The 27556-nt window shown below is 30.3% G+C and overlaps 7 protein-coding genes and 1 non-coding gene across 8 annotated transcripts; 4 read left to right on the top strand and 4 right to left on the bottom strand.

Moving 5' to 3' along the window:
• Positions 1 to 1007: 1007 nt before the first annotated feature.
• BX663DRAFT_516556 (uncharacterized protein) lies at positions 1008 to 4494 on the bottom strand. The gene has a single exon (XM_051528608.1). The coding sequence runs from the start codon at positions 4412 to 4414 to the stop codon at positions 1049 to 1051; it is 3366 nt and encodes a 1121-aa protein (XP_051380779.1). The 5' UTR covers positions 4415 to 4494; the 3' UTR covers positions 1008 to 1048.
• A 2263-nt stretch (positions 4495 to 6757) lies between these two features.
• BX663DRAFT_t96 lies at positions 6758 to 6830 on the bottom strand. Its single transcript has one exon. It is a non-coding gene; the product is annotated as a tRNA-Arg (tRNA).
• Positions 6831 to 7340: 510 nt separating this feature from the next.
• BX663DRAFT_516548 (uncharacterized protein) lies at positions 7341 to 8959 on the bottom strand. The gene is made up of 4 exons (XM_051528607.1): positions 8821 to 8959; positions 8365 to 8725; positions 7572 to 8283; positions 7341 to 7518 (listed from the first exon to the last, which is right to left on the bottom strand). The coding sequence occupies exons 1-4, from the start codon at positions 8934 to 8936 to the stop codon at positions 7481 to 7483; spliced, it is 1227 nt and encodes a 408-aa protein (XP_051380778.1). The 5' UTR covers positions 8937 to 8959; the 3' UTR covers positions 7341 to 7480.
• A 2267-nt stretch (positions 8960 to 11226) lies between these two features.
• On the top strand, positions 11227 to 11877 carry BX663DRAFT_553781 (uncharacterized protein; the record flags this gene model as incomplete). The annotated part of the gene is made up of 5 exons (XM_051531476.1): positions 11227 to 11257; positions 11346 to 11380; positions 11435 to 11485; positions 11637 to 11651; positions 11716 to 11877. 5 exons carry the CDS (start codon positions 11227 to 11229, stop codon positions 11875 to 11877), a joined length of 294 nt encoding a protein of 97 aa, XP_051380777.1.
• A 643-nt stretch (positions 11878 to 12520) lies between these two features.
• On the top strand, positions 12521 to 13158 carry BX663DRAFT_438758 (peptidyl-tRNA hydrolase II domain-containing protein; the record flags this gene model as incomplete). Its single annotated transcript, XM_051523291.1, has 4 exons — positions 12521 to 12580; positions 12667 to 12689; positions 12792 to 12906; positions 12979 to 13158. The coding sequence occupies 4 exons, from the start codon at positions 12521 to 12523 to the stop codon at positions 13156 to 13158; spliced, it is 378 nt and encodes a 125-aa protein (XP_051380776.1).
• Positions 13159 to 14418: 1260 nt separating this feature from the next.
• BX663DRAFT_553779 (N2,N2-dimethylguanosine tRNA methyltransferase) lies at positions 14419 to 16197 on the top strand (the record flags this gene model as incomplete). The annotated part of the gene is made up of 4 exons (XM_051531475.1): positions 14419 to 14638; positions 14710 to 14738; positions 14823 to 15217; positions 15288 to 16197. The coding sequence occupies 4 exons, from the start codon at positions 14419 to 14421 to the stop codon at positions 16195 to 16197; spliced, it is 1554 nt and encodes a 517-aa protein (XP_051380775.1).
• Positions 16198 to 16473: 276 nt separating this feature from the next.
• Positions 16474 to 17376, top strand: BX663DRAFT_516538 (sorting nexin-3). Its single transcript, XM_051528606.1, has 4 exons — positions 16474 to 16701; positions 16758 to 16801; positions 16877 to 17073; positions 17165 to 17376. The coding sequence occupies exons 1-4, from the start codon at positions 16566 to 16568 to the stop codon at positions 17256 to 17258; spliced, it is 471 nt and encodes a 156-aa protein (XP_051380774.1). The 5' UTR covers positions 16474 to 16565; the 3' UTR covers positions 17259 to 17376.
• A 7368-nt stretch (positions 17377 to 24744) lies between these two features.
• Positions 24745 to 26439, bottom strand: BX663DRAFT_516533 (uncharacterized protein). Its single transcript, XM_051528605.1, has one exon. The coding sequence runs from the start codon at positions 26411 to 26413 to the stop codon at positions 24884 to 24886; it is 1530 nt and encodes a 509-aa protein (XP_051380773.1). The 5' UTR covers positions 26414 to 26439; the 3' UTR covers positions 24745 to 24883.
• Between the last annotated feature and the right edge of the window lie 1117 nt (positions 26440 to 27556).

Raw genomic sequence — 27556 nt, 5'->3', positions numbered from 1 at the left:
AAAAAAAAAAAAAAAAAAAAAAAAAAAAAAAAAAAAAAAAAACTTACATGGTTAACAAGTGAAGAAAAAAAAAAGAAAAAGAAAAGAAAAAGAAAAAGAAAAAGAAAAAGAAAAAGAAAAATGAAAAGAGTATTTATGGAGCATGTACATTTCACACACTAGCAAATCAAATATTTGAACCAATCAACGAAATACGCATGTAAATTCGTAAGTCCAATGATAGTCGATTAAAGCTTGTTTGTGTAATGGTTCGTTAGGGGTAAAATTGGCTTGAATAATGCTTCTGTTATGCTGTAAATGATCAAGCAGCTTGTTTAATATTCCAATCAAATAGCTATTCAGTTATAATTGATATTATAAATAAAATATTATATAAGTAAACATTTAATATAAAGCAGTAGGGTTTCATGTAAACCTTCAAAGTGTAATAATTATAAGCAATACAAGCATACAGAAAAGACTATAATAAGGAATAAGCCCTATAAATACTATAAATATATATTTATGTATATGTAAATTATAAAATAATACTCCATTTTACTTAAAGCAGTAACTTAATACTATAAACTTAAACATACATACTATATGTGTTGATACTATTTAGTATACGACTACAGGAAACCAAAAGAATAGCAAAATATTAACATTAAAGGGTATATAACATGTCATGACATTTGTTTTAGGTAATATCTAGTAAAAGCAATAATAAGAATAGTAGTCACTACCATAGTATATCATCTTCAAAGAAGGTTCTTAACTTTGAACATACATTTTAAAGCTATTTATTTATTTTAATTATTATAATGTATATACATCCCGTTTTTTCTATTATCCTAATTGTTAAATATTAGAGGTTTACTTTTTTTTCTTTTAGCGGGTTAGCTAAAGTTGTTCTAATGTATAACTTGAAAATATTTGAAGATAAACGATTGTAATAACTTTATTATTTGTTTATTATATATAACATATCTAATAGTTTTAAAAAGAGGAATATACATAAAAAATAAAATAAAAATAATAATAATAATAATAATAATAATAAAATTTACTATGATGCAGAATCGATTATTTGAGCAACTCCATCAACAATTTTTGGCGGAAAGCCTCGACTGCGCATTTGTTCAATTATTTTATCAGCCTTCTCTTTCTGTCCATTCTTAATATAAGCAGTAACCATTGCTTCGTATGTGCTAGGCTCCTTGGTCAATCCATTCGAATCATCACTCATATTGAAAAATCTCTCTTCCGCCTTATCTAGCTGCCCTTGTGTACCATAGCCAGTAATAAATATGTTTTCAATATAGGGTGAAGATTGTTTACCGTCCTTAAGCATATTATTATATAATTCTTCAGCATGTTGCATTTCATTATTGTCGATATAGGTATTCAATAGAGCTTGATAAACCGTTTCATCAGCTTCAATACCAGTTTTTTGCATTTCTCTGTAAACAGCTAAAGCAGATTGGACATCACGATGAAGACAACCATAAGAGCGGATCAAGGTTGCATAATGTGAAGTATTAGGCTGAATACCATGGCACTTGTTCATTTCAGATAATAATTTATGGGCAGTTAGCATATCATAAGCAGGGATGTTCGCATAAGCCTCCATGAGTAATCTATAAGTGTGAGCAGATGGCTTTAAATTGTACTGATTTAACATATTGTAGTATTTCAGGGCTTTCTCGCGATCTGGTTTTTGTTGAACATAGAATTGAATCATAGCATTGAAGGCACCGATACGAGGTTGATATCTAGGAGCTGAGATCATTTCGTGGAAATAACGAGTCGCATTGGATTCTGAACCACGGCGAATACATGCAGAGATAACAGAAGCATAAGTAATTGAATTAGGGACTAAACCTTGTTGCTTCATTTCGTCGAATAGATTTAAAACAATATCAAGCTTACGACATTTAGCTAACTTGGAAATCACAACATTGTAAAAGTAAACTGTAGGACGAACATTATTCTTTTTAACTTCTTCATAAATTGTAAGAGCATCAGTAGATTCATCTGTTGTAGAATTGTTGGGACAGGCTAAAAGAGAACCATATGCATCAGCATCAGGATACATATCATGTTGACGAAGTTTATTATAAAATATCCTGGCTGAATCAATATCATTATTGCGAGCATGAGCTGTAAGCATAGCGGTGTAAATGGCCTGATAAGCTCGATATCTACGATTTTTATCTAAATTGTTTATCGAATCAATTACAGTGTTGAAAATCTCTTGTGCTGTATTCAAACGGCCTAATCTTGTAGAATACTGAATCATATCACGAATAGCTTCAGGTGTAGGAGTGTGACCTTGATTTATAACTTTGTTTTTTAGAATATCAATAGCCTCATCAAATTTATCATCAAGGGCAGCATCCAGTGCAATACCAGAAAGTAGATCAGAGTCAGAAGTCATGGAGAAATTAGCATTAGAAGGACTATCACTGATAGTTTCTGTAGAATCGTTTGTAGATTTAGGTTGATTTTGAACTGATGAAATGAAAGGAGCAAATTCTTTTTCCCAACGTTCTTCATATTCTTTCGCATTATATTTCTTCATTCTAGTCAAAACACGAACATAAAGGCTGCTTGACGGGGGTATCTTTAGATCATTCATATCTTTCAACAAATCTAATGCATGTTTACAAAATTCTTCGGGTGTATTTTTTTTTCTAAAAACAACATCATACAACATAAAGAAAGAATCTTTATCCATATTTCTTGACAGTACTTTCCATTGATCAGGATCCATTTTAGCTTCATTATATAACTTATAAACAGCATTGCAAACAACTGGTGTAGGATGTACAGAATAAACACTTAATAAGCGAAGAATAGATAAAGCGTTGTGGATGTTATTGCATTTGAGTGTTATATCCATAGCCAAAACAGAAACTGGATTTCTCTCAGATAAAAAGTTGGTCTTTGAATACATTTTTATTACATATTGTAATGCTGACACTGCATCATCTATTCTGTTATTGTTAACAAAGGACATTACCAACTTTTGAGATAAATTCGTATCCAATTCTAATCCACGAGATATCATATCTTTAGTTACTGAAAGTGCCTCATCTGGCATGTTGTTCGCTGTACAAGCATATGCATAATCAGCAATATGTCCATACTCCTTAGATATATCGAATTTCAACATAGTCTTGTAAGTTTCTCTAGCTTTGTCGAAATTTTGAAGACGAGAATAAGTAGACAAAACAATACCATAGGTATTAGCATTAGGCTTGGGTAATCTAGGATCTGTCTCTAATCTATTAACTATAGAATCTGCCATCTCCATTTTCCCATCGAAGTAAGCTCGGCGAATGATTTTATTATATGGTAGAATAGATATATTTACTTTATCTTGGATCATAACTTTTTCAAGAATATCCAACGCACCCAAAAGATCACCTGTATCAGTATGAGCATGGACATAAGCGTTATAGACAATAGCGGGATCGTGATTAGGAAGTTTATTCCTCAATAGCTTATATTCTTTGAAGCATTCATGAACAGAAGGTAAGTCACCTGCAGAACCAAAAAGTGTAATAAGAGTAGCAAAAGTTGTACTATCAGGATGAGCATTACGAGCGCTTTCAAGATGTTCATAAATATAAATTCCATCCTTAGTGTTACCGTTAAAGGACAATCCACGAAGCAAAGTATTATAAAGTCCGGTATCAAAAGCCTGAGTACATTTTTCTTTTACTGCAATGTTGAATAAATCCAAAGCTTTTTCAATATTTTTTTCGTTTTCGAGATCACTTAAATTGTCAACTTGGTTACCAGTACGAGCCATTTGTCGTCGAAGCATACCAATTGTTTTTTGAACTTCCGAATCTCTACGACAAAGAGAACGAATAAGATGTGCGTAAATTTGTGAAGAAGGATGTACCCCGGTAGCTACTATAGCTTGATAGGCATCTAGCATGGGTGTCAAGGGTTGATTAACCCTCTGTAATCTGCCGTATGCTTTTATAACAGCTTCATATGTTTTCATTGATAAAGGCTTTTGTCCAATAGCTAGTTTTCCTTTAACAAAGGTTTCAATAACAGCTTTTGCGTCTTTTTGTTCGGCTGCCTGAAGAATACGTGCATCAACGAAAGCTGAATCGACCGGTTTTAAGGTATCATAAAATGCTTTTAGGCTATTACATGTCATTGTCTCCAATGGCCCTTTTTTTGATTGAGAAATTGCAACATTTGAAGTATTATTACTGGCATCAAGTTGATCCTGTTTCTGATTGTATTGTGGTTGACTTCTAGTTGTATAAGAAAGTTTACCAGCCGATACTTGACGAGTAGGTAAATTTACGAGAAATGCTGTAGATTTAGGTGCAACCAATTGCTTGGTCAGCATACCTTGCCTTGTAACAGAATTAAGTATTGTATATGTTCCTTTAACACCATACATAATACTATAAAAGAAAAAAAAAATAATATGTATTATACAAAAAGAAAGAGCTGAATAAAATTATATTTTCGGATGGAAATAGTTATAATCTTATTTGACTCAAAAAAAAAAAAAAAAAAAAAAAAAAAAAAAAAAAAAAAAGGGTCGGGATATTTCCTTAAATTCATTTAGATTAAAATGGTTATAATATGTATTTAGTAACTGTTATAAAATTAAAAAATACAGCGTCGTATCGGTTAAGGACAAAGTATGTTACATATCATATAATTACTGTCAAAAATATTATAATTAAATTCTAAAGATCATATAGCTTTTAATTCAAGGGGAACCTTGTACGAATAATAATTATTCGGGGCTTGATTATGATTATGTTTGAAAGGACCACTCAAATTCATTAAGGCTATGGCAAAGGATATTTGTATGAAGCTATCACACTTCTCTATACATTTTTCACATTAATAATTTTAATAAGACTACATTTAAGTTAAATTTAATAAAAGCTATTTAAAAACAAGAATTTTACAAATGGAGAGTTCGAGGGTTATAAATAAACTATGGGCTCCAGAATAACGAATCCAAAGTGGCAGATTAAATTTTAAGGGGGAAAAGAGATTTTATTATATGTTTTAAAGTATAAGTATTATAGATGGGATATAAAACTACCTTTATTAAGTATTATCAGTATTAATGATTGACCGTTCTTTGTTTCTAGTAATAAAAGAAGCGGTTACTTAAAAATTCTAATTATTAAAAAATCCTTTTTCACCATGAGAGCTCTTTATTTTGGTAAAAGCATAATTAGGATTGTTGCAAATAGAGGCACCATTAGTCATTCTTATAATTTCATGTATGTTGATTTTAGGACCTAAACTGGATATATAACCTTATGAAATCAGAAGACACGAATCTTAATACACTATGCTCGTTAGTAATAAATATTATTTTAATACTAAAGTCAACACCAAAGTCTCAATTGTTAACAAACATACATGATTAGGTACACTTCCTTATTGAAAGTAGCATATTCTTATGTCATAGAATAAAATTTATTCATAATTTTTCCTTCTGCAATTCATAAGTTCTTTTGTAATGAATTCTAGAAGAACAATTCAAATAATCATGATACATTGCTTCTAATTCGTTTATGGTGTTCGTAGTTGAAAAATTCGTTTGATCTTGTTTCCCTTCAATAACTCTAATAGCTAGGCTAGCTTCAGTTCTCTTTGAACGTAATAACACTTGACAAACTTCCTTAGTATTACTAAATTGATATATATATTTGCAAATATTAAAAGTATCTTTACAAATATAAGAAAAGTATTATTTATATGGAATAAATAATACATTCTCGCATATATATACATATTTAAAAAATATAAGTAAACAACCAATCATTAATACTACGGCTTCATTTGAGCTTCTAGGTTTCAGTTATTGATACGATAATAATTCTTGTATGTCGTATTTGGGAGTATCATACTATGATTCATGGCTTTTTATTTTTATTCCGAGTTCATTATCCTTATATTTATAGTAATTTTGTTAGTCTAATGTTTATTATTATACTAAACAAGGTCTATAATTATTCATAAAAGATACTTTTACTCTATTTTCGTAATTCAAAGGAAAAAATACTTATAATTAAAGAATATATAACATTACAAAATAAAGAGGACTAAGAAAAATTGAAGGAAATTTAAAAAATGAGGCGACTCTAATATATTTGGTATTGATAATCATGATTTATTGTGCTATGAAAGCAAAAAGGAATATAATACGATTGAATACGACTATATATAATTCAAAATTATAAATTTGATTTAAACATATATAAACCGAAAGAGGTAAATAGCAGTTAGAAAAGATACTAAAGCTTAACACGACTCATATACGTATTAGCAATTTTGATTAAAATAACAATATATATGAACATCAATACATTTTTAGAAATGTTAGAGTTGAATAAATCATATAGACCAAACACTATCTTGTATTTCTAGCTTCCACCAAGGTACTTATATTTGTACTTTCAGTCAAAAGAATTTCGAAAATTATACATTTCTTCTACAATTATATTCTTTTCATTTCTATCGCCAATTTTCTACTCTTGCCTATTATTTATATCTTAATATTGAAAGGAAAAGACAATAGATAACAGAAAAAGTGGCGATCGAGATTAGTTCTATATTTTATATTAGTTGCATTTAAAAATACTATATTGGAATTATCTTGTCATACCGTGATAATATGAAAAAGAAAAGCTAATACTTGAAAAAAAAAAAAAAAAAGAAGTATACTTCTTCTTCACATATCATAATATAAAAACAAAAAAAAAGAAACATTCGAAGCTACCAGGGGTCGAACCTGGAATCTCCTGATTCGTAGTCAGACGCCTTATCCATTGGGCCATAGCTCCTTAGTTGATTTACGAAGCAGTCAAAAATAATACAAGCTCCAACCTTCCTAATTTGGAAATATCACGTGACTTCGTAACTTTTCGGTGGAAACATGTTTAATTTAATTTCCGTTTTTAAGATGAATTTTATTATGGAGTTGGGTGATGGATGGATGGTTGGGGAAGGGGGAAGTATGTTACAGGATTGTTTTACCCAAGAATATCAGCTTATCCAAAAAAAAAATAGCCTACTCGAGTTTTTATAGCCAAGCTAGTATAGTTTGGGTACTCACACTTGTTTACGCATTATTCATCCATTTCCCAACTCCATTTCTCTACACAACACAACTTACTTCTACTCAATATATTACTTAAATGAATCTCACTACATATCACATTATATTTAGCTAGAATAGGGGTATTATAGATAACATATGATTACATTTATAAACTAGTATATTAAATAAGAGTAATGATCCACATGACTAATATGCATATATTTTTATCATTAGTTAACTCATAACATCGGTATTTGTTATTATGCTATTTTTTTTTTTATTCAAATCAACATCGCGTACATCTATTGTATAAAAAATTATTTATATAATCTCGGGTATGATTTAAAATAAGATGAGAAAAATAAATGGTAAGAGGAAAATAGTAGAATACATTTATAATTTAGTTTCCTGTCTTGGACCAGATGCAGAATCTATTTTCAAAAAGGTTAAGACAGCATTTCTTTCTTTTTTTTTTTCTTTTTACCTAGCCACTTATTCATTCTATTTAAAACTGTAACTGTATCAGTACCATGTGTACTAGTTGCATTAGTAGAGGTACTAGCTGAAGAACCTGTAGTATTAGCCCCTGTTGATGCTGTTGTTTTACGTTCCATCATAAGATAATGCATCTGCAATCTTAATCCATGACATATAGCTCTTAAACTTTGAAGTTCTTCTTGTAAACGAAATGTTTCTGTCATTAATGCCATATTTTGTTTTAATTCCAATGATGCAATATTAACAGATAAAGTTTCTAGTTCATTATTCATTCGTTGATTTTCAGACATTATAGATTCATTGCGTGCTTCCTCTGTAATATCTGGATCAATCATAAAGTGACCAGGAAACATACGATTTAGTTGATGTGATAGAGATTCAATGTTTTGTTGTATTTCATGTTGCTGACTTTTTAGTGATTCATTTTCTTTGTAACATTGTTGAAGCTCGTTTCTTAATGCCTTCTCTGTTTGTTGTTGTTTGTAAAGGTAATGCTTGATTGATTCATAAGGACAGTGAGATAAGTGGTCTTTCAAGTGCTGTCTTTCGTCGGTCCAAACACATCCAAACTCAGCATGTGGGCAAGAAAGAATAAATTGTGGGCAGTCTTTCAAATGAAAAATATGTTCAGATCTGGGATGCGAAGTTTTACAGTATGGACAAGTAATTATTTCAGCAGGACATAATTTATAATGATTCTATAATGTTTAAAATGTTACTTGAAAAAAAAAAGAAGGCATAGCAAACAAAACAAAGTTTATATTATATAACACGCTTACTTCTAGTTCATAAGTACAAAATTTCTTTTTACACATGTTACATTCTATAATTCTATACTTGCAATTTTCGACATGATTTTGAAGATCCTTTCTTAATAAAAGCTCCTTACATTCTTCTAATTTACATGGAGCCATAATATATTCACAATCATGTTTTAAATGTGATTCTATAAATTGACGTTGTCCTATATATGGACAACCTTGTTCTTGATGAGGGCAGTATACAAGTAATTCATTAACCATATTATAAATAATTTTAGCTGCTGGTTCGAAATCATCTTTCGATAAAGTTGATCTATCAATAGGGCAAATGGGTGATGCTTCAATTGCTTGAAATATACATTTTTTACAAAATATATGTCTATAGAAAAGTAATAAGTTATCTAAAAACAAAAAAACTTGATATTCTTTTTTTTTTTCTTATTATTATTATTACTATTATTTGAAGGGAATTACCCACAACAAGAAATTACTGGTTCAATAAAAGGATTTTGACAAATGCAGCAAATTAAATTATCATTAACTTTATCAACAAAACGAACAGCTCTTAGATCAACATGCGAATCATCCATTTTACAAATTATTACTTAAAAAAGAGAGTATATAATGCACACATACGAGTGTATTGTATTTAGTAGCATTTGGTTGGTGGAACAAAAGCGTGAGTAAATATAAATTATCTACATTAAGCTGTTCTATTGGCTGCTTAAATGTTTAGGATATACTCCGTTTGAAGACATCTTGCCAAAGTAGTATCTGTGTTTATGTTTGGATCTATAAAATAATTTAATGTGAAGATTTGATAAAGCTTCTAATAATCTGCTTGTCATTTCCCTAAGAAAATAAAATAAAATAAAAGTTTATAGCACTTACAATTAATTAAATACTACAAAATTTAATAAGGAAAAATGGCTTAATTTCTTTAAAATGGATGTAAAAATTGTTCGCTAAAAACTTTAGTATTATTTATATTGAAAATAATGGTAAAAGATGTTTGTAGTATTAGTTACTAATTTGCATACTAAAGCAAAACGTAGGATGATTACTTTGATATGTTAATCATTTAGCGTGTTTTTATAATCTCCCTTAGTCATTATCTATCTATCTGTTTTTTTTTTTTTTTTTTTTTTTTTTTTTTTTTTTTTTTTGTTTGTTTGTTGACTATGAATGCAATAATATACTGTTATAATTAATATTTGTATTTCTATTATACATGCAATATTATATTAATCTTCTTCTATTGTGAATATATGACATGAATCACCCAGTATACAGTCCAATAAAATAAATTCACTTATACAAAGTTCTACAATGATAAACATTCATATTTAATATCATGTTAGTTCCTACAAGTATAAGCTTCGTAAGGTAGTTAGTTTAAAGTATATTATTTATTTGAGACACTATAATCTTTAGAAAGCTTTCTCTTCTGATATTGGCTTTAATGTGTATATCCTTTTTACTTTCATATTTAATATAGAATTAATAGTTATATATTACTGGTAAAAATAATTAAAATAAGCATTGTCTATATTTTACCTTCACATACAGCTTGTGAAGCATACTATAATAAATATATAAAAGAAATTTAAGGTACTTAATGAAATGCTCATTGAATGCCCTTATGTTTTCTAAATTGTTCTCTTAAATTAATAGCATTAGTAGAGGTGATTAATAACAAATGAGGGACATAAGCAGAGTAGTTTTGATTCATATAAAGTGATGACTCAAACTTACTATCCCTTAAAAGCTTAGTAATAAATGACTGTTTTAGAGAAGAAGTCTTCTGTATCCCTCTTACTAGTTTTTTAAATAAAATGAAATAAAAAATAAAGAAGAGTTGGACCCGCAATTATTCTGGAGAGGTGTAAGCGACTGCGTGCATGCATACATACATACAGGCATTCGATGGCATAGGGTCTACTGAGTTAAGTGTACAGATAATATATATACAATATTTTAGTGTACCATCAGGTAACTAACCCAGGAAACCATCGAATAACACGACTACGTGCATTATAGGATAATAGATAGCCAAAGTATAGTATCAATAGTAAGTCAAGGATTTACAAGCGATGAATTAGTTTGGAGTGACGACTATCCCATATTTCTTTTTAAAAGAATCATTGAAGACGATTCCTTGAAGGAGTGGTCTATCTAGTGTTTTAGATCCTGCAGCAGGAAGCCATCAACACAATGATTTATTGAATTTATACCATTGAGTGCTCCTATTTGAACTTTTGGATATGGGGAAATAGTGTACGAAGTAATCTGTCAAAAGATAGATTATTAGTAAGGAAAAAAGGAATTGTGCCTGTTAAGAAGGACACTCTATCTGTTATTATTGTAGTTTTTTTTTTTTTTTTTTTTTTTTTTTTTTTTTTTTTTGTTTCTTTCCTTCAAATATCAGAGGTCCAAATGGGTGTAAATCGTTACTGATATGCATGTATTCAGAAGTTACACGCTTTTGTTTGTCTAGGAAAGTTTAATATGTTACTTTTATGAGCATCATCACTCATCTCTAATAAGTTTAAGAAAATAAAAGGGTCTAAATTGGCTTTTCATGTTGTCTAAAAAAGGTAAACATGACTTCTGAATTTTATTTTTGATTTGTCTAGAAAAAAACTAACAATGTCTGAATTCAAAGTGTAAAAAATGTAGTATCAAAATCTGTACACGCTATTGGTTTAAAAAAAATTTAAAGGTGATAGCAATGATTAAAAAAAGATAATAATACCTCTCAAAATAATATAAAATATTTTTTTTTTATTATTAAAAAAAACTTCCTTTTTTATTTTTTTTTCTTTTTATATAACAATAATAATTTTTGATTTCCTTTTATTTTATTAAACTTTTGTTATAATGGCTAAAGAGAAGGTTACTAAGAAATCACGTAAGTATTATTAAAACTAGAAAAAAAAAGGCGTGTTACTTAATAGATATGAATATATTAAATTCCGTTTGTACACACGTAAATACAGCTAAGAAGATGTCTCCCTACAATCAGTTCGTGAAGGTAAAATCAGTCGTTTGTATCTAGGAAACCTTTTAATTTAATCATTAAATTTAGGCTGAACTCGCCAAGATTAAAGAATCCAATCCTAGTATCTCTCACAAGGATGTAAGTTTTTATTATATCAGCGTTTTTATTTTGACATCGTGTCTAGACTCTAACAATTTTGGGATTTATTGTGCACAAAACTTTCTTTTGTAAAATGATGATACTGATTTTTTTTTTTTTTTTTTTTTTTTTTTTTTTTTTTGGATAATAGGCCTTCAAATTAGCTGTAAGTGTATATAGAAAATAAAATGCATTAATAAAAATATATATATTAAAAACGTTGTATCTAGGCTAAAAACTGGGCTGATTCTCCTGAAAACCCCAAGAACAAGAAGGTAGAAAATAAGGAAGAGAATAAAGAAGAGAATAAAGAAGAGAACAAGGAAGAGAACAAGGAAGAGAAGAAGGAAGAAAACAAGGAAGAAAAGCCTGCTGAATCTACTGCTGCCTAAATGAAATCATTTTTTTTTCCTATTCTAATAAATGGGTTTTTCTTAATTTAATATGTATAAAAAAAAGTATTTTATTTCAAATTTACAGTATATTTGTATTTGTATACATATAATGATATAAATATGTATATGTATATAGTTAATATGTACACATAACTAGAAACTGGGCCTATTAGTTTCTTCACTATTTTCATGATATGTATTGGTATAAAGGGAAGCTCTAAAAAATGTAAAAACAAGTGACATTTTCATTTCTACGGTTCGTAGCTTCTCAAGTATGTGAACTACTTCTTTATCATTTATTTTCGTTATTGCTGCATTGAGCTATTCATTTCATTTATTTAGTTAATTACAAAATTAAAATATATATATATATATATATATATATTTATATATATTAATCTTTCTTGACGTGTACCCTATTAATATTTTCTACTAATAGTTCTGTTTCACTTATAATAGCATCCTCATATGTTCGCATCGTAATCTTGAATTTTCAATAGAGAATTGGATCTTTAATAGAAAACACGTGAAATGAAAAATCAATTTTATTATTGTTTAAAATATAGTCACGTTTCCTTAAAAAAAAAAAAAACGTCTCCTACCTCCTTTTGGTTAACTGTATCTGTTTTAATTATTATAAATGGCATCAGCTCTCGAGCCCTTAACTATGTTCATTGTTGTCCGAAAGGACCTTGCAAAAGTAAGCTTTCGGCCAATATATACATGTATATATTTTATATCCAATTTTTTTTATATAGCATTTGTTTTTTTTTTCATATAATTTAGAAGCTTCAATGGCCAGCTGGCAGGTAATGAGAGAGTAATTAAGATGCTTTCAGTCTTATATGCGTAAACATATCTCTATTACTTTTTAATATTTATACTTAAGTTTATGTTTTTTATTTGTATAGTGTTATGACACAAGCATGTCATGCTGCTACTGCCATCTTACATATCACACGTGAAGATGAAAACACAAAAGCGTACCTTGAGGATTTGGATAATATGCACAAAGTTGTATTAGAGGTACAGAAATAATAGCTATTTATAAAAAGGAAAATACTAAAAAAAAAGTAATGCTTTATCTTTGAAAAAAAGACAAAAAACGAAGGATCGTTAGAAAAACTAGCCGAAGTTCTTCAAATTCATAATGTCCCTTTTAAAAAATGGATAGAACAACCAGAAAATATTCCAACTGCATTAGCAACAGCTCCATTACGTTCTAGAAGCCCTGAAGTATTAGAAGCATTCAGAAAGTGTTGCTCTTTATATCGCTAAAATAGGATTAGAAAATAAAATTATTCATGATAGAAAGACTAGCTAGATCCCTGTTAATAATAAATGAATTATTTCTGTTTGCAATTATGTACTAGCTTCAGTTATATAGCGAAAGGGGATGAAATGATTAACTCTAAAGTCTTTAATATCATATTATACTTAGACTATTTGGTTTTACAATAAATAATATTTAGGCTCTAGAATAGCAGCTTCAATACTTTAAAAATTGCAAGCATTTATGGACGCATTTGAAATCATAGGGATTCCCTTTTAACTAATAACAATCTTATGCTTAGTAAGTTTACTGTATTTTTAGAGTATTTGCTGACAAGATAGATGCAAATACATTACCAAATATTTTAGTAATATATAGCCATCAACTCTATAAAGCTGCTATAGGCTTATAAATCAGTGAATAAATGATTTGATTCAATATTATATAAATAAGAAGAGTATGATTCTAATATAAGCAATTTCAAACTAGTCCTTATTTTATTTCGTATTGAAGTTGACTATCTTAAAGCGCTTGAATATAGCAAATAACATGATTAATGTGCTTGTTTACCTGAACCTTTATATCCCTTTTATCGAACTTACTCCACAAATTGTTATATATTTTATTGTATTTACCTTTTTCAATAAATCAAAATATACGTTTTGTAGATTAATCTTCATAACTATTAGCTCCATCTTTTTACAATAATTAACATTTTTATATTAAGGATAATTGAATAAAACAAGTCAAACGTTAGAAAGCAAGTAAGTTAGTGCAGCAAAGTAAACGAAATATTAGTCAAGTTGTATCAATGTTTCTTTTGATGAATTTGATTGAATATACCCTTATTTTCTTTTTAGTTAATAGCAACAGACACCCAGTTTAACAGTGTGATAGAATGATTATCAAAGCTTATAATAAGATCTTTATTATGTTACTAGATTTCCCATTATTTTAATGAAGTAAATGAATATTACAATATGTAAATACACTAAATATAAAATAAAAATAGTATTTGTACATGTAGTAATTACTTATATCTTTTGCTTCAATTATAAATATGTGTATATGGACAAGTTTACTTGAATATAAGCTTCAAAACAATCCTTTTTTTTTATTAATGCTTCTACCCTTATAACAAAAAAATAGTCACACTATTTCCCGTCTATTGAAATTTCTGTAAAAAACAAAAACTTTTTTTTTTAATGATAAAAAGTTTATTGCGTACTATAAACCAAAATAGTAAAAGAGCGAATAAACGAATCATGTCTACAACATCACAATCATCAGAAATAGACATTACTCAATTTCATACTGTAACTGAAGGGAAAGCAACTATTCTTTTCCCTAAAAAGAATGAAGTATTTTATAATCCCGTTCAACAGTTTAATCGTGACATGTCGATCGCTGCCATACGTACTTGGAGTGAAATATTCAACCAAGAAAAGGCTGAACGTTTAGAAAAAAAGCTTGCCAGGGCAAAAGGTGATTAAACGTAGTTATAAATGTTTGATCTAGTTTTTTATTATTATTATTAACATCCAATTATTCATTAGATGAAAAATCAAAAAATATACTTCAGGAAGTAACTATTGACATTTGGAACTAAAAAAAAAAAAAAAAAAAAATTGAAATAAAAAGTTTCACTAAAATGTCTTTGATTAATTAGAAAATAGATGCAGTCAAAAATTCCAATAATTTCACAATTCTTGAAGCGCTTGCAGCTAGTGGGTTGAGATCGATTCGATATGCAAAAGAAATCCCAAAGTTAAAACAAGTAGTATGCAATGATATTGAAGAAGACGCTATACAAGCTATTAAGCGTAATGTAAAGTATAATGGTCTAACTGAAGATCTCGTGAAACCCAATCATGGCGATGCTATGCGTGTTATGTATGATACAGTAGGCACAAATGAAAAATATGATGTGATAGATTTAGATCCTTACGGTAGTGCTGCACCTTTTGTTGATGGAGCTGTTCAAGCAGTGTCAGAAGGGGGTCTATTATGTGTTACATGTACTGATCTTGCTATCTTGACAGGTGCAATGCATCCTGAAACTTGGTAAGTAATTATTTTATTGTTATTATGTCGACTTTTTTTTAATTTTTTTTTCTTTTGCAAAAAAAAAAAGTTTTGGTAAATATGGTGGTATGCCTTTGAAAAACATGTTTCCACATGAAATAGCTCTTCGTTTAGTTTTACAAATGTTACAGACTTCAGCTGGTCGATATAAGAGACATATTGTACCCCTTTTGTCATGTAGTATTGATTTTTATTTACGTGTCTTTGTGCGTGTATACACATCACCTCAAGGAGTAAAGAAATCAGCTAGTCGAATGGCAATTGCATATGAATGCTCTGGTTGTCATGCTTATTCTACTCAGTCACTTGGTAAGGTTTCATTAAAAGAGAATGGTGCTGAAAGACATACACCTGGTTCAGGTCCAACCGTCAACACTTTCTGTGAGCATTGCAGTAGTACGCATCATATTGGTGGACCCGTTTGGGGGGATAAAATTCATGATGATGAATTTGTTGCCAGGATGCTTCAACATGTGAAAGAGAATGAAACAAATTACGGCACCTCTGCACGAATGAAGGGTATGTTATCAGTTATTAAAGAAGAAATACATGTTCCCTTTTATTGGACTCTTGCCAGATTGTGCAGTACAGTACATTGTAATACTATTCCAATGATGGATCTCTATTCTGCTATTTTAAATGCGGGTTATCAAGTATCTGCTTCACATGCAGCTAAGCAATCCATCAAGACAAATGCGCCACCCTCTGTTATGTGGGATATTATGCGAGCTTGGGTTAAAAAGCATCCTGTAGTCATGAATAATATTGCAGAAAATTCACCAGCAAGGAGGATTCTTGCTAAGGAGCCAACAATTGAAGTTGATTTCACAAGACATCCTAAAGCAATGCCTGAATCAAAGCATGAACATTTAGTACGCTATCAAGTAAACCCTACTCCTAACTGGGGCCCTAAAGCTAGAGCTGGTCAAAAAAGAAAGACAGACGAACAAGTATTCTAATAAAAGCATTTTAACGTGTTAATATATTAGCTTGATTCCGTGCTTTTTTTTATTTTTTTATTTATTTACTATTTACTTTGTTTACTTTTATAATCAGGACACATATTAGATATAAAGTAATGTTGCTTTTATAATATATTATTCTGTGCAATCTTTGCACTACTAAATCAACTATGATTTCAGTTTGTCAAGTTTTATTTAAATTGGGAGATAAATCTGATTGACTTTATATAAAATGCAGGAATAATAAATTCTCTCCTCTTTGCATCACTGAGAGTGAAATTGAGTGACTAATAATAAAACACTCATTTTTTAATTACATTCGTGCACATTTCTTTTTTATTCTATAAAATACAAAATAAATAAATATGTCAACAGGGCAGCACAAATTTCAATCCTTTCAATCTATGACAGGTGCTTCAACTCGAGATCAAACAGTTGAAGAACGTTATGGTATTCCTGAAAACTTTTTAGAAATTGAAGTAAAAAATCCTCAAACACATGGTAAAATGTCTATTTAAAGTTGAATTGCAAACATGTATATAAACATCCTATTATAGGCTTTGGACGTAAAATGTATACTGACTACGAAATCATCTGTAGAGTAAATATATTAGGAGAATAATAATAATAATAATTATAAAAGTAATAGAAAACTAAATAACAATCCAATTTTTAGACCAACATTCCAGCATTCAAGTTGAAACAATCTGCAGTTCGTAGAAGATATAGTGATTTTGAGTGGTTTAGAGATGTTTTAGAACGTGAATCTACAAGAGTTAATATCCCTCCTTTACCTGGTAAAGTCTTCACAAACAGATTTTCAGATGAGGTCATTGAACAACGTCGAGAAGGTTTAGAAAGATTCTTACAAATGTAAGTCTATACATAAAAAGAAAGAAAGGAAGAAAAAAAAAAGGGTAAAATAAATAAATGTATTTTAACAAATTCATGTTTATTGCTGTAGTGTTGCCGGACATCCTTTGTTACAAACTGGTAGTAAAGTACTTGCCGCTTTTATTCAAGATCCTAATTTCTCCCGTGATAATTACAACTATTAATATTTTTTTTTACCCTTTTTTTTGTCATATATAATAATAATGATGTATTTTTTTATAAAAACCAAAAAAACCAAAAAAACCAAAAAAAACTGATAGTCTAAAGTTTTATTGTTTATTTGACAGCATAATATAGTTTATGCGCCTTTTAAACAAATACTAATAATGCATAATATTCTCGAATGTTTTCCTTTTTATAGCATTTTTAAGAAACATTACTTTGTTAAACGGTTCGACAACTAAATAGTCTTTCATTTTATATATGTTCAGTAATAAATAATATTGTTTATGAATAGAACTCCTAAATAATATTCTTTTTTTCCTTACTAGTATATCTTTTACAAGACTTGAGTAATCTATTTATTAGTTCTGTTACAGCAAGAACCTCGAACTATCAAAAAAAAAAAGGCTAATTATTCACTACATTTGACAGCCACACTTATCACTACTACCGTCATCAGCTCTACAAAAGATATACTTTTATATGTTTATTCATTTATAGATATTAATATGAAATAAAAGAAATCATCTTTATTATTCTTATTAAAATACTCATGTACACCATCCTATTCATATCAAGTAATACTCTAATATCAGATATTAAGGCACGATAAATGGAAGTATCAGATCCCATAATTCAGTTTGTTTAATGTATTAAAAAAGAACAGAGGCTTACTTTATGTATTCTACGTTTACAAAAAAGAATGGCAATTTTCAAATTATCTATCCAGTCAATACCAGAGCAGCTGCAAGAGGGTTTTGCAAGATATACTATATATATTTATCAGATTGGTTATGATTGTAGTCGTCTTTACAACCAAGTTAATAAAATCATTTATAAAATAATAAAAAGGTTATTCAAATAAAACTAGTGTATTGTACTTCACAGCATCATATTCATTCTACAACATTCAGTTTTAATAGCAGTCATTGAGCATTTAATAATAATTATGTACATTGTATTATGTAATAATAAGAATTCAATAAGATTATGACTGTTATATTCAATTACACAATTATTTCTGGATCATATATCTATGATGTTGAGTATTTTTACAAAAATAAAATAATTGACTAATATGCTTTAATCCGACTTTCTAATACCTACACCTTTGCTCTTGTTTTCTTTGCTGCAGATGCTCTTTGAAGTTATTAAACAAAATTTGGTCATTTGTATACGATTTACATAATGACAGACATATTATCGCAAGTCTTGATGAAAAGAGCAGTATTTCTGTATCTCTTACAAAAAATGATGGCAGAAGCTAGGAATTGAATTCAAAGAGACCTAGATTTGGGAAATTATACCCTATGAAACTCGAGACTAATACATGTGTACTATAGACGTTAATATAGAACCTGTATTAATGAATATTCTTGTTGGCAACCTTGAATAAAAAATAAAATCTATTAATTAAAATACTTCCGTTTTGTAAAACTTGCTAAAAGTTATTTATTTTATGGTCACAAAAGAAGTCTTCAAATGTGTACAAAATTTATTTTATGGTCAAATTGTAAACGTTTAAGTTTACCCTAAGTGGTCAATGCACGAATTTCTCACTTTTATTTGTCCTCCAGTCTATTATTAGTTTTCCTCTTATTATTGGTAAATAACAGCTAAGCTCTCTTTTACAACAACCAGTTAGACATACATATTATTTCCATATATATTATCAACAGCAAACGCGAATTAGTATAAATACCTGATAACTTTTCTATTATTTTTTTCTTTATTAAAAACTTTATAATTGTTATTTATTTCTTATCCAACAAGAAAACTCTCTCTTCAAACTCAAATCTAAGGATATTACACAAATGTGTATTATATTCTATAAAATCAATTATAAAAATTTATAAACCATATTGCATAAAACAAATATAACAAGAGTTACTAAAGGATCACCAAATTATATAATATTGTAAAGCATCAAAGAATTACTTTTATAGATAGATTTTAATAAAATTATTATTTACATCATTTAGAATCATTATGGGTGTAAAGCTTGACAAGGAATTAGTCAACCAAACATCTGGTAGTTATACATTTAGAATTCAAGGTAGCCCTTACAAGGAGTATCCTGCCAGTAAAAGGTTGCAAGTGCATCTTGAAAATGAGCAGCAAGTTTATTTTGATGAAACTGATGATCTTAATGAGGTTCTTGAGAATGCTACAATGCAGGAGACTACTTTGACAGCTTGGTTCAAAATTAATCGTGTTAATGAATTTGCTCGCACTATTTTATATCCCAATTTTCCTGAGCATTTCAGATGGAAATCGTCAGATAAACCAAGAAGATGGGTACCTAGACAAAGAGGATTCTCGGATACTATAGGCCGTGTGTTTACCGTGTCGCCCAGAGAAACAGAAAAGTACCATCTGCTTATGCTTCTTTACCATGTGAGAGGTGCTACCAGTTTTACTGATTTACGAACAGTAAATGACATTGAGTATGCTACCTACCAAGAGGCTGCAATGGCTTTGGGTCTCTTAGAACTTGATAATCAATAGGTACTTTGTTTAGAAGAAGCTGCAACTTTCCAAAGTGCATCTTCATTGCGTGGTCTCTTTTGCGTAATAATTGCTTTTTGCTTCCCAGCCAATCCTTTTCAACTGTTTGAGCAATTCAAGCAACAATTTTCAGATGATCTGCTACATAGTCTCCGTAGTAATCCTGAGCTTCAGAGTCCGGCAATAGACATTCAGACGCTTGCTGGAGATCTATGATCAGCTACTTGAGCATTACAACCTGGATTTCTCTGATCACGTTGGGTTTGTCATACCTCCAGTTGATACAAGAGCTAATGCTGTTGATCCTAACATCCCAAGGATTTTAAGGGAGCATCAGCGACTAATTGTAGAAGCACAATTAAGGCCAGTAAATGCCCAGTTAAATTTTAGCCCTGATCAACAGCTGGTTTATGATACTATTGTTGCTATGGTTGATTCAGATGATTCGCTGCCTTCGTCATGTGGGAGAGTATTTTTTGTTGATGGCCCCGGTGGAACTGGAAAAACCTTTCTGTTTAATGCTTTATTGAATAGGGTAAGACGAGAAGGTAAAATTGCTGTAGCAGTAGCCTCAAGTGGCACTGCATCTCTGTTACTTGAGGGTGGTAGGACATCACATTCCGTGTTTAAAATTCCCCTTAATGTTGATCCTGACAGTATGTGTAATATCAAACCAAACTCACCAACTGCTGATCTTTTGATGCAAACAAAATTAATTTTATGGGATGAGTCTTCAATGACCAGTAAAGACATTTTTGAAGCTCTCGACAGGTCCCTTAAAGACATAGCAAAGTTTGTAGATCCACAATTGAAGAATATCCCTTTTGGTGGTCGGCTTTTGGTTTTTAGTGGCGACTTTCGTCAAATTTTGCCTGTTGTTCCTAAAGGTTCACGATCACAAATTGTTAATCAATGCATTAATCGTTCATACCTTTGGAGCCATGTTCAAGTTTTACGACTTTGTACCAACATGCGTGTTCAGCAAACATTATTTTCAAATAACACAGCTTTGGCTTCTAAATAAAATGCATTTGCTACGAACCTTCTGGCTATAGGAGATGGTAGAGTAGACACTCACAAGATTAATTTGGGTGACGAACCTCCTGAGATATTTGATACGGGTCTCATTGAGATCCCAAACAGTATGATTATCAGAGGTAACAACTTGATCCATCTTTTGCAAGCAATGTACCCTGGACTGTATCAATTTCCCCAACAATTTTCTACAGCATCTCTTATCAATTCTGCGGTATTATCCACCACAAACAAAGATGTAGCTGTTATTAATGATTTGATATTCGACGTTTTTCCTGGTGAAGCTACAATCTCTTTCAGTGCTGATGCACCTATAATTGAAAATGAAGATCTCTCAGTTCCAACTGAGTTTTTGAATTCGTTAGAAGCAGATGGACTACCTTAACATGCTTTGAAGTTAAAGATTGGTGTCCCCATTATGCTGTTGCGGAATATCGGCTCAAAGCAAGGTCTTTGTAACGGTACTCGCCTGATCGTCAGAACAATTCTACCTCACGTAATAGAGGCATTAGTTGCAACAGGCTCTCATATTGGTAATGTTGTGTACATTCCAAAAATTAAATTATTTAGCAGCAATGAGCCGACTATCCTACCACTCTCATTTTCAAGGACTCAATTTTCTGTTAGACTTGCATTTGCAATGATAATTAACAAAGCTCAAGGACAGACTATGGATCGTGTTGGTTTATATCTTCCAAACCATGTATTCAGTCATGGACAGCTCTATGTTGCTTTGTCAAGGGTAAAATCGCCTTCTGCTATTAATATTATGATTGATGCTGATTCTAATAGTGGAAATAACAATGAAAAATCTTATACTAGAAATGTAGTGTACAATGAAGTTTTATCCAACAATAGCTAAAATTTCTTTAAAATCATTAACTATAAACATAACATTCATATTACATATTCCAAACAATAAATATCAACAATATTTTTATGTAACCACACAATATAAATGTACTATTTAGGCATTTCTTTTTTTTTTTTTTTTTTTTTTTTTAATAATTGAATGTTGAGTTCTTCCCAAACCCGCAGGGCGAGGAAGCCACCCCCGTAATGCAGGTCAAGTTTTTTACCGGAACGAGAGGGAAGGTGAGCAGCCTCGTAAACAATTAAAATAAAACGGATGAATATTCTGATTATTTGACGGTCTAAGATATGAATGATCTTTATTAAAGTGAAAGATACAAATGATAGATGGGATATTGAAGTTATATCATAGGTAGAGGAGTATTTATGTTCATTAACGAATCTATTACTAATTGAAGCCTGTATACAGCAGACGTCTTATTAAACAATGTGAGTATTTTGAATACAGTATGGTACTAACAAACTTACAACTTATTCCATATTTAGGTCAGACACTACTTTTTGGGTTATGTTGTATTTACTTGAAAAGGTTTCCCAATAGAGGCTTTGTTTCATTGACTATCAAATTCCAGCCAAGCATTTTTCTTTAGATCTTGTATCTCTTTTTGGTGACTAAAACGAGCTAGACTGTACCTTCCTCATTTACCCAAGAGAGCATATCAAGTTCCGGTGTACCATCTTCCCTACCTCAACTAGTTAACTCTGGGCAACACCTGGTTGCTTCTGGCAAGTACTAGCAGCTGAACAAGATATATAACAATCTTAAACGTTAGTCACCTGTCCTTTAGCTTCATACATTTTAAATCAACAGACTTAAAATGCATAATGGTAGCTAACGAAGCAGTCCAAGTGAGTACTTGTTTAAAACTGGCCATGACAGAGGTGAATCAAATAGTAATCTATACACAGATGGCTAATGACATACTGTCTAATAGGCATTTAATAAAGGCAATTTGAAATATTTCACCTTGTTATAATTAAAAGAAAAAAAAAAAAAAAAAAAATCAACATTGCAATTACATACACTATAACGATAACTAATTATTCCGAAAAGATGGCGTAGAAGACTTGTGATTTATACTTGCTTTTTTTTGGCAGGGTGGCGAAGCAGAATTTAATTATTGAAATTTGTATTGGCCAAGTTGGTAACTTGGATTTGCAACAGTTGATCTAGTATATTGAATACGTCTTCCCCTATCGATCTTTTTTTCTTTTTTGACTAACAAAAAATTTTAATTCCTACATCTCCTTTGATCTAGCCTAGGCAATGTAATATTCTTAATATTACAGCTGAAGAAAATAGGTTGGGCCCACAAAAAAAAAATTGTTCCATTTCAAAAAAAAGACCCAAAAAGACCCATTTCAAAAAAAAAGGACACCAATTTTGAAAATGGAACACTCATTTGAAAATGGGACAACCAATAGAAAAATAGGTCATTTAAGACAGCAATTTGAAAAGTTTTATTTTTATTACTTACGTATATTATGTGCTGTGTGTGTGTGTGTGTGTGTGTTTTGAGTTAATCAGTATCTTGATTTCATTTTTTTTACAATCTTTTTTCGCAATCTATGCACCTTTGCCAGAACGATAATGAATGTCGTATCCAACTTTCACAGTCTTCTTTGCTGATACATACTGATGCATTGCGAATGCGTTCGCTGATCTTCGTGCTTTGTCTGACTGAGGCGGGATCACTGTTTACAACATTTTTTAACTTGGACTAGAACTCTTCAATTGGATTTAAAATGGAGAATATGGTGGTAAAAAGAGAAGTTGATATCCTTATTACATAATAAAAATTATTATTATGAATGTAATTTTAAGTGGCACAAGTTTCTCTGAAATAAATAAAGTAAAAGTTGATAATAACAAAGGTCACCTGTAATAATTTTCATGCTACACAAATTCGTATTCACAAAATAATAGACTAGCTCAAAAATACATTTATTAAAAAGTACACCAAAAGTACACCAGCTAAAAAATACACTCACAAAAAAGTACACCAAAAGTACACCAGCTTAAAAATACACTCACAAAAAAGTACACCAAAAGTACACCAGCTTAAAAATACACTCACAAAAAAGTACACCAAAAGTACACCAGCTAAAAAATACACTTATTAAAAAGTACACCAAAAGTACACCAGCTTAAAAATACACCCACAAAAAAGTACATCAAAAGTACACCAGCTAAAAAATACACCCACAAAAAAGTACACCAAAAGTACACCAGCTTAAAAATACACTCACAAAAAAGTACACCAAAAGTACACCAGCTAAAAAATACACTCACAAAAAAGTACACCAAAAGTACACCAGCTAAAAAATACACTTATTAAAAAGTACACCAAAAGTACACCAGCTAAAAAATACACCCACAAAAAAGTACATCAAAAGTACACCAGCTAAAAAATACACCCACAAAAAAGTACACCAAAAGTACACCAGCTTAAAAATACACTCACAAAAAAGTACACCAAAAGTACACCAGCTAAAAAATACACTCACAAAAAAGTACACCAAAAGTACACCAGCTAAAAAATACACTTATTAAAAAGTACACCAAAAGTACACCAGCTTAAAAATACACCCACAAAAAAGTACATCAAAAGTACACCAGCTAAAAAATACACCCACAAAAAAGTACACCAAAAGTACACCAGCTAAAAAGTACACTCACAAAAAAGTACACCAAAAGTACACCAGCTAAAAAATACACTTATTAAAAAGTACACCAAAAGTACACCAGCTTAAAAATACACTCACAAAAAAGTACACCAAAAGTACACCAGCTAAAAAGTACACTTATTAAAAAGTACACCAAAAGTACACCAGCTAAAAAATACACTCACAAAAAAGTACACCAAAAGTACACCAGCTAAAAAGTACACTTATTAAAAAGTACACCAAAAGTACACCAGCTTAAAAATACACCCACAAAAAAGTACATCAAAAGTACACCAGCTAAAAAATACACCCACAAAAAAGTACACCAAAAGTACACCAGCTTAAAAATACACTCACAAAAAAGTACACCAAAAGTACACCAGCTAAAAAGTACACTTATTAAAAAGTACACCAAAAGTACACCAGCTAAAAAATACACTCACAAAAAAGTACACCAAAAGTACACCAGCTTAAAAATACACCCACAAAAAAGTACACCAAAAGTACACCAGCTAAAAAGTGTATTTTAACAAAAAAAAAAAAATTACTTGTAAAGTGATAAGAATTTATTTTTAATGTTTTTTATAATTGTGACATTCGCCGTAGATATTGCACTACTTAATCCTTTTGCAATTATGGAGATATTATTTTCGAGGCAGAATTTAATGACATTAATTTCTTCACCTTTTTTAAATTCTTTTTTTAATTGTATAACAATTTTGCACATTGGCTCCCAATCCTTGTAGTCGTTTTTTTTGTCGATGATTGGATCGTATTCCAAAAAAAAATCTTCAAGTTGATTAATCTTGAGTATGCATTTGTTGTAAACCACGGCAATTGCAATTATTTGAAGCAATTGTGAAGATATCGAAGCTAAGGAATTAGGCCCAAAACCATATCCGCATGAAGGCATACTACACAAGGTAACGGTAGTTGCCGGCATGGTCAAGGTGGTGTCGAAATTGTGAAGACTACTTCTCCATGGTTTATACGTCGAAACTTTGCTGAAATGTGTCAATAATTGTCTCATATTGTTCAAACTTGTAGGTATTGATTGGCTATTACCAAATCGTTTCAATAATTGTTCTTCGCAAGCTGTACGAACAAAGATACTGCATGTTTCAGGAGAGATTCTGGATTGACCAAAATCTACTCCTGGCCCCACGTGTACTTTGGGGTCTTTGGAGATCTCAACAGACGACACTATCAATATATTTAAAGAAGTACTTCCAATGATTAATTTTTGTACCTCTTTTCCTCCATCTGATTTAATATGCACTGAACAATTGATATTATTATTATCATCAGGCATGGAATACTCCGTCGATTCTGAATGAATATCAATATTATTGCTTCTAGAGTAAACTTCAGAAGTCAAAACAACTAAAGCAATGCTACTATCTTGAATAATAGCACCATGGAACAACGCAGGGATCAATTCCAAAAGCTGAGGCTTCAAACGGTAATCAAAGTTTAAAATTTTTTTTACTTCACTGCTGATTTTTGTATAGGGACCTAACTTGTTGATAATATTTGGTGTTGCAGAAGCCCTAACAGACATTTGAAGGATAGAATCATCATTGTTCATATTGTTTGTGATGGCAGTGTCTGCCTCTTGATGATCATTATGTACCTTTCCATTTTGATCTCTACTGAATGAAATTCGTCCAGAAAAAACTTCTGACACAATGTCATTTTGAAATGGGATATTCTTAGATAACATTAATGAATTTTCATTCGACAATAAGCAATATGTGGAGACAATTTGACTGGAGTTCTGTTTGAAAAATTCAAGCTTCATAGGCTGGCAATTAGCAAATTTGGTGTATTGAATGGTTTGATGTTGATCAAAATTTGAATCAGTCAAAACACGTTTAGAACCTTCTGCAAATGAAAATTCAGGACAAGTTTCATATTTTCTTTTTTTACAATTTATGCAGATTCCGCTTATATTTCTTGTTGCGTGTATTTTATGGAGACAGTATTTGCAGTATGATCTACTTTCTGATTGACTACTTGAATGAGTATTTTGAGTGATTTCATTGGGATCAGTGTCAGCATTATTTTTTTTCATTATGAATTAATAAAACCTTTTTTTTTTTTTAGTTTATTAAATATGTTATTTGTTAAAAAAAGAAAATGAAGCACTGCCTCTTTTTTGATTACGATTTCCAAACACGAAATTTTACCCCTTTTTTAATGTTCTTCAGCTATTCAAAAAAAAAAAAAAAAAAAGACGGTATCTATGGCAACTGGAAAATAAGAATAAGCGAGTCATATTTATTCTTATTGAACAATCAGGCATTAACACATAGTGATATACATTCATTCTTTAGTTCTTGTACGCTTAGAACACTATGATTTTATATACCGCTTAATTTTTACATATCATACTTTGTATTTATTTTAATTATACAGTACAATATACAAATAATTTATGGTAAATATACTACACAAAAACTTGTTCTCTGAGTTATTCTTTCTTCGGGTATACTTGCTTTGAGTTTTGCTACTCGTTTTTGTTTTTTAGACAAATTTGTTACAGAATGTAAGCCAGCTACTCAAGCATAATATAAAAAGATAAAGGAAGCTACATGTTAATGAAGTATTTGATTAAAACAGTCGCTCAAGATAATTAGTTAATAATTTATTATTTTTCTTTGGGAAAATATAAGACCAAATGATATATATTTGTTTATAAGCACAGCTTTATTTACTCCATAGAAACCCTCCTTTTTTTAGAAGTGCTCCAAATAGTATTTCATAAGAACACCTTACTTGTTACGCTATTTGGAGCTATGATTGGTTAAATAACAAAGTTGTTCAGCATTTCACCTTACTTGTGAGCATCATGTAGGGAGAAATAAAAATAAAATTAAAATTATTCCTTGCATTTAGAGCAAGAAAAAATGAAAGAAAACGAACTCATTACATGATTGATATTAACTCAGACGCACTTGAAGCATTGCGAGTAAAGGTCTCTTCTATTTTCTAAAAAAAAAAAATAATTTATTAACTATATTATCTTGAACATCCAGGCTCAATATACAAGGAAAATGAAAACTCTCTGCATCCCTACCGCACTAGTTGAATATCTGGCAACGACTTCATTCAACAAGTTCTCAAGCCTAACTACCGACAGGAGCCCTTGAAGAAGTTAGCAGAGGGCGCTAAACTGCATTCAATCTATTTCTTGTTGAGAGCATGTGGATATTGT

The sequence above is a fragment of the Cokeromyces recurvatus genome (assembly GCF_025118155.1).
Source record: "Cokeromyces recurvatus strain NRRL 2243 chromosome Unknown BX663scaffold_21, whole genome shotgun sequence".
Classification (NCBI taxonomy): Eukaryota; Fungi; Mucoromycota; class Mucoromycetes; order Mucorales; family Mucoraceae; genus Cokeromyces; species Cokeromyces recurvatus.
Note: the sequence above shows the minus strand (reverse complement) of the source record. Positions and strands in the feature narration are given on the sequence as shown.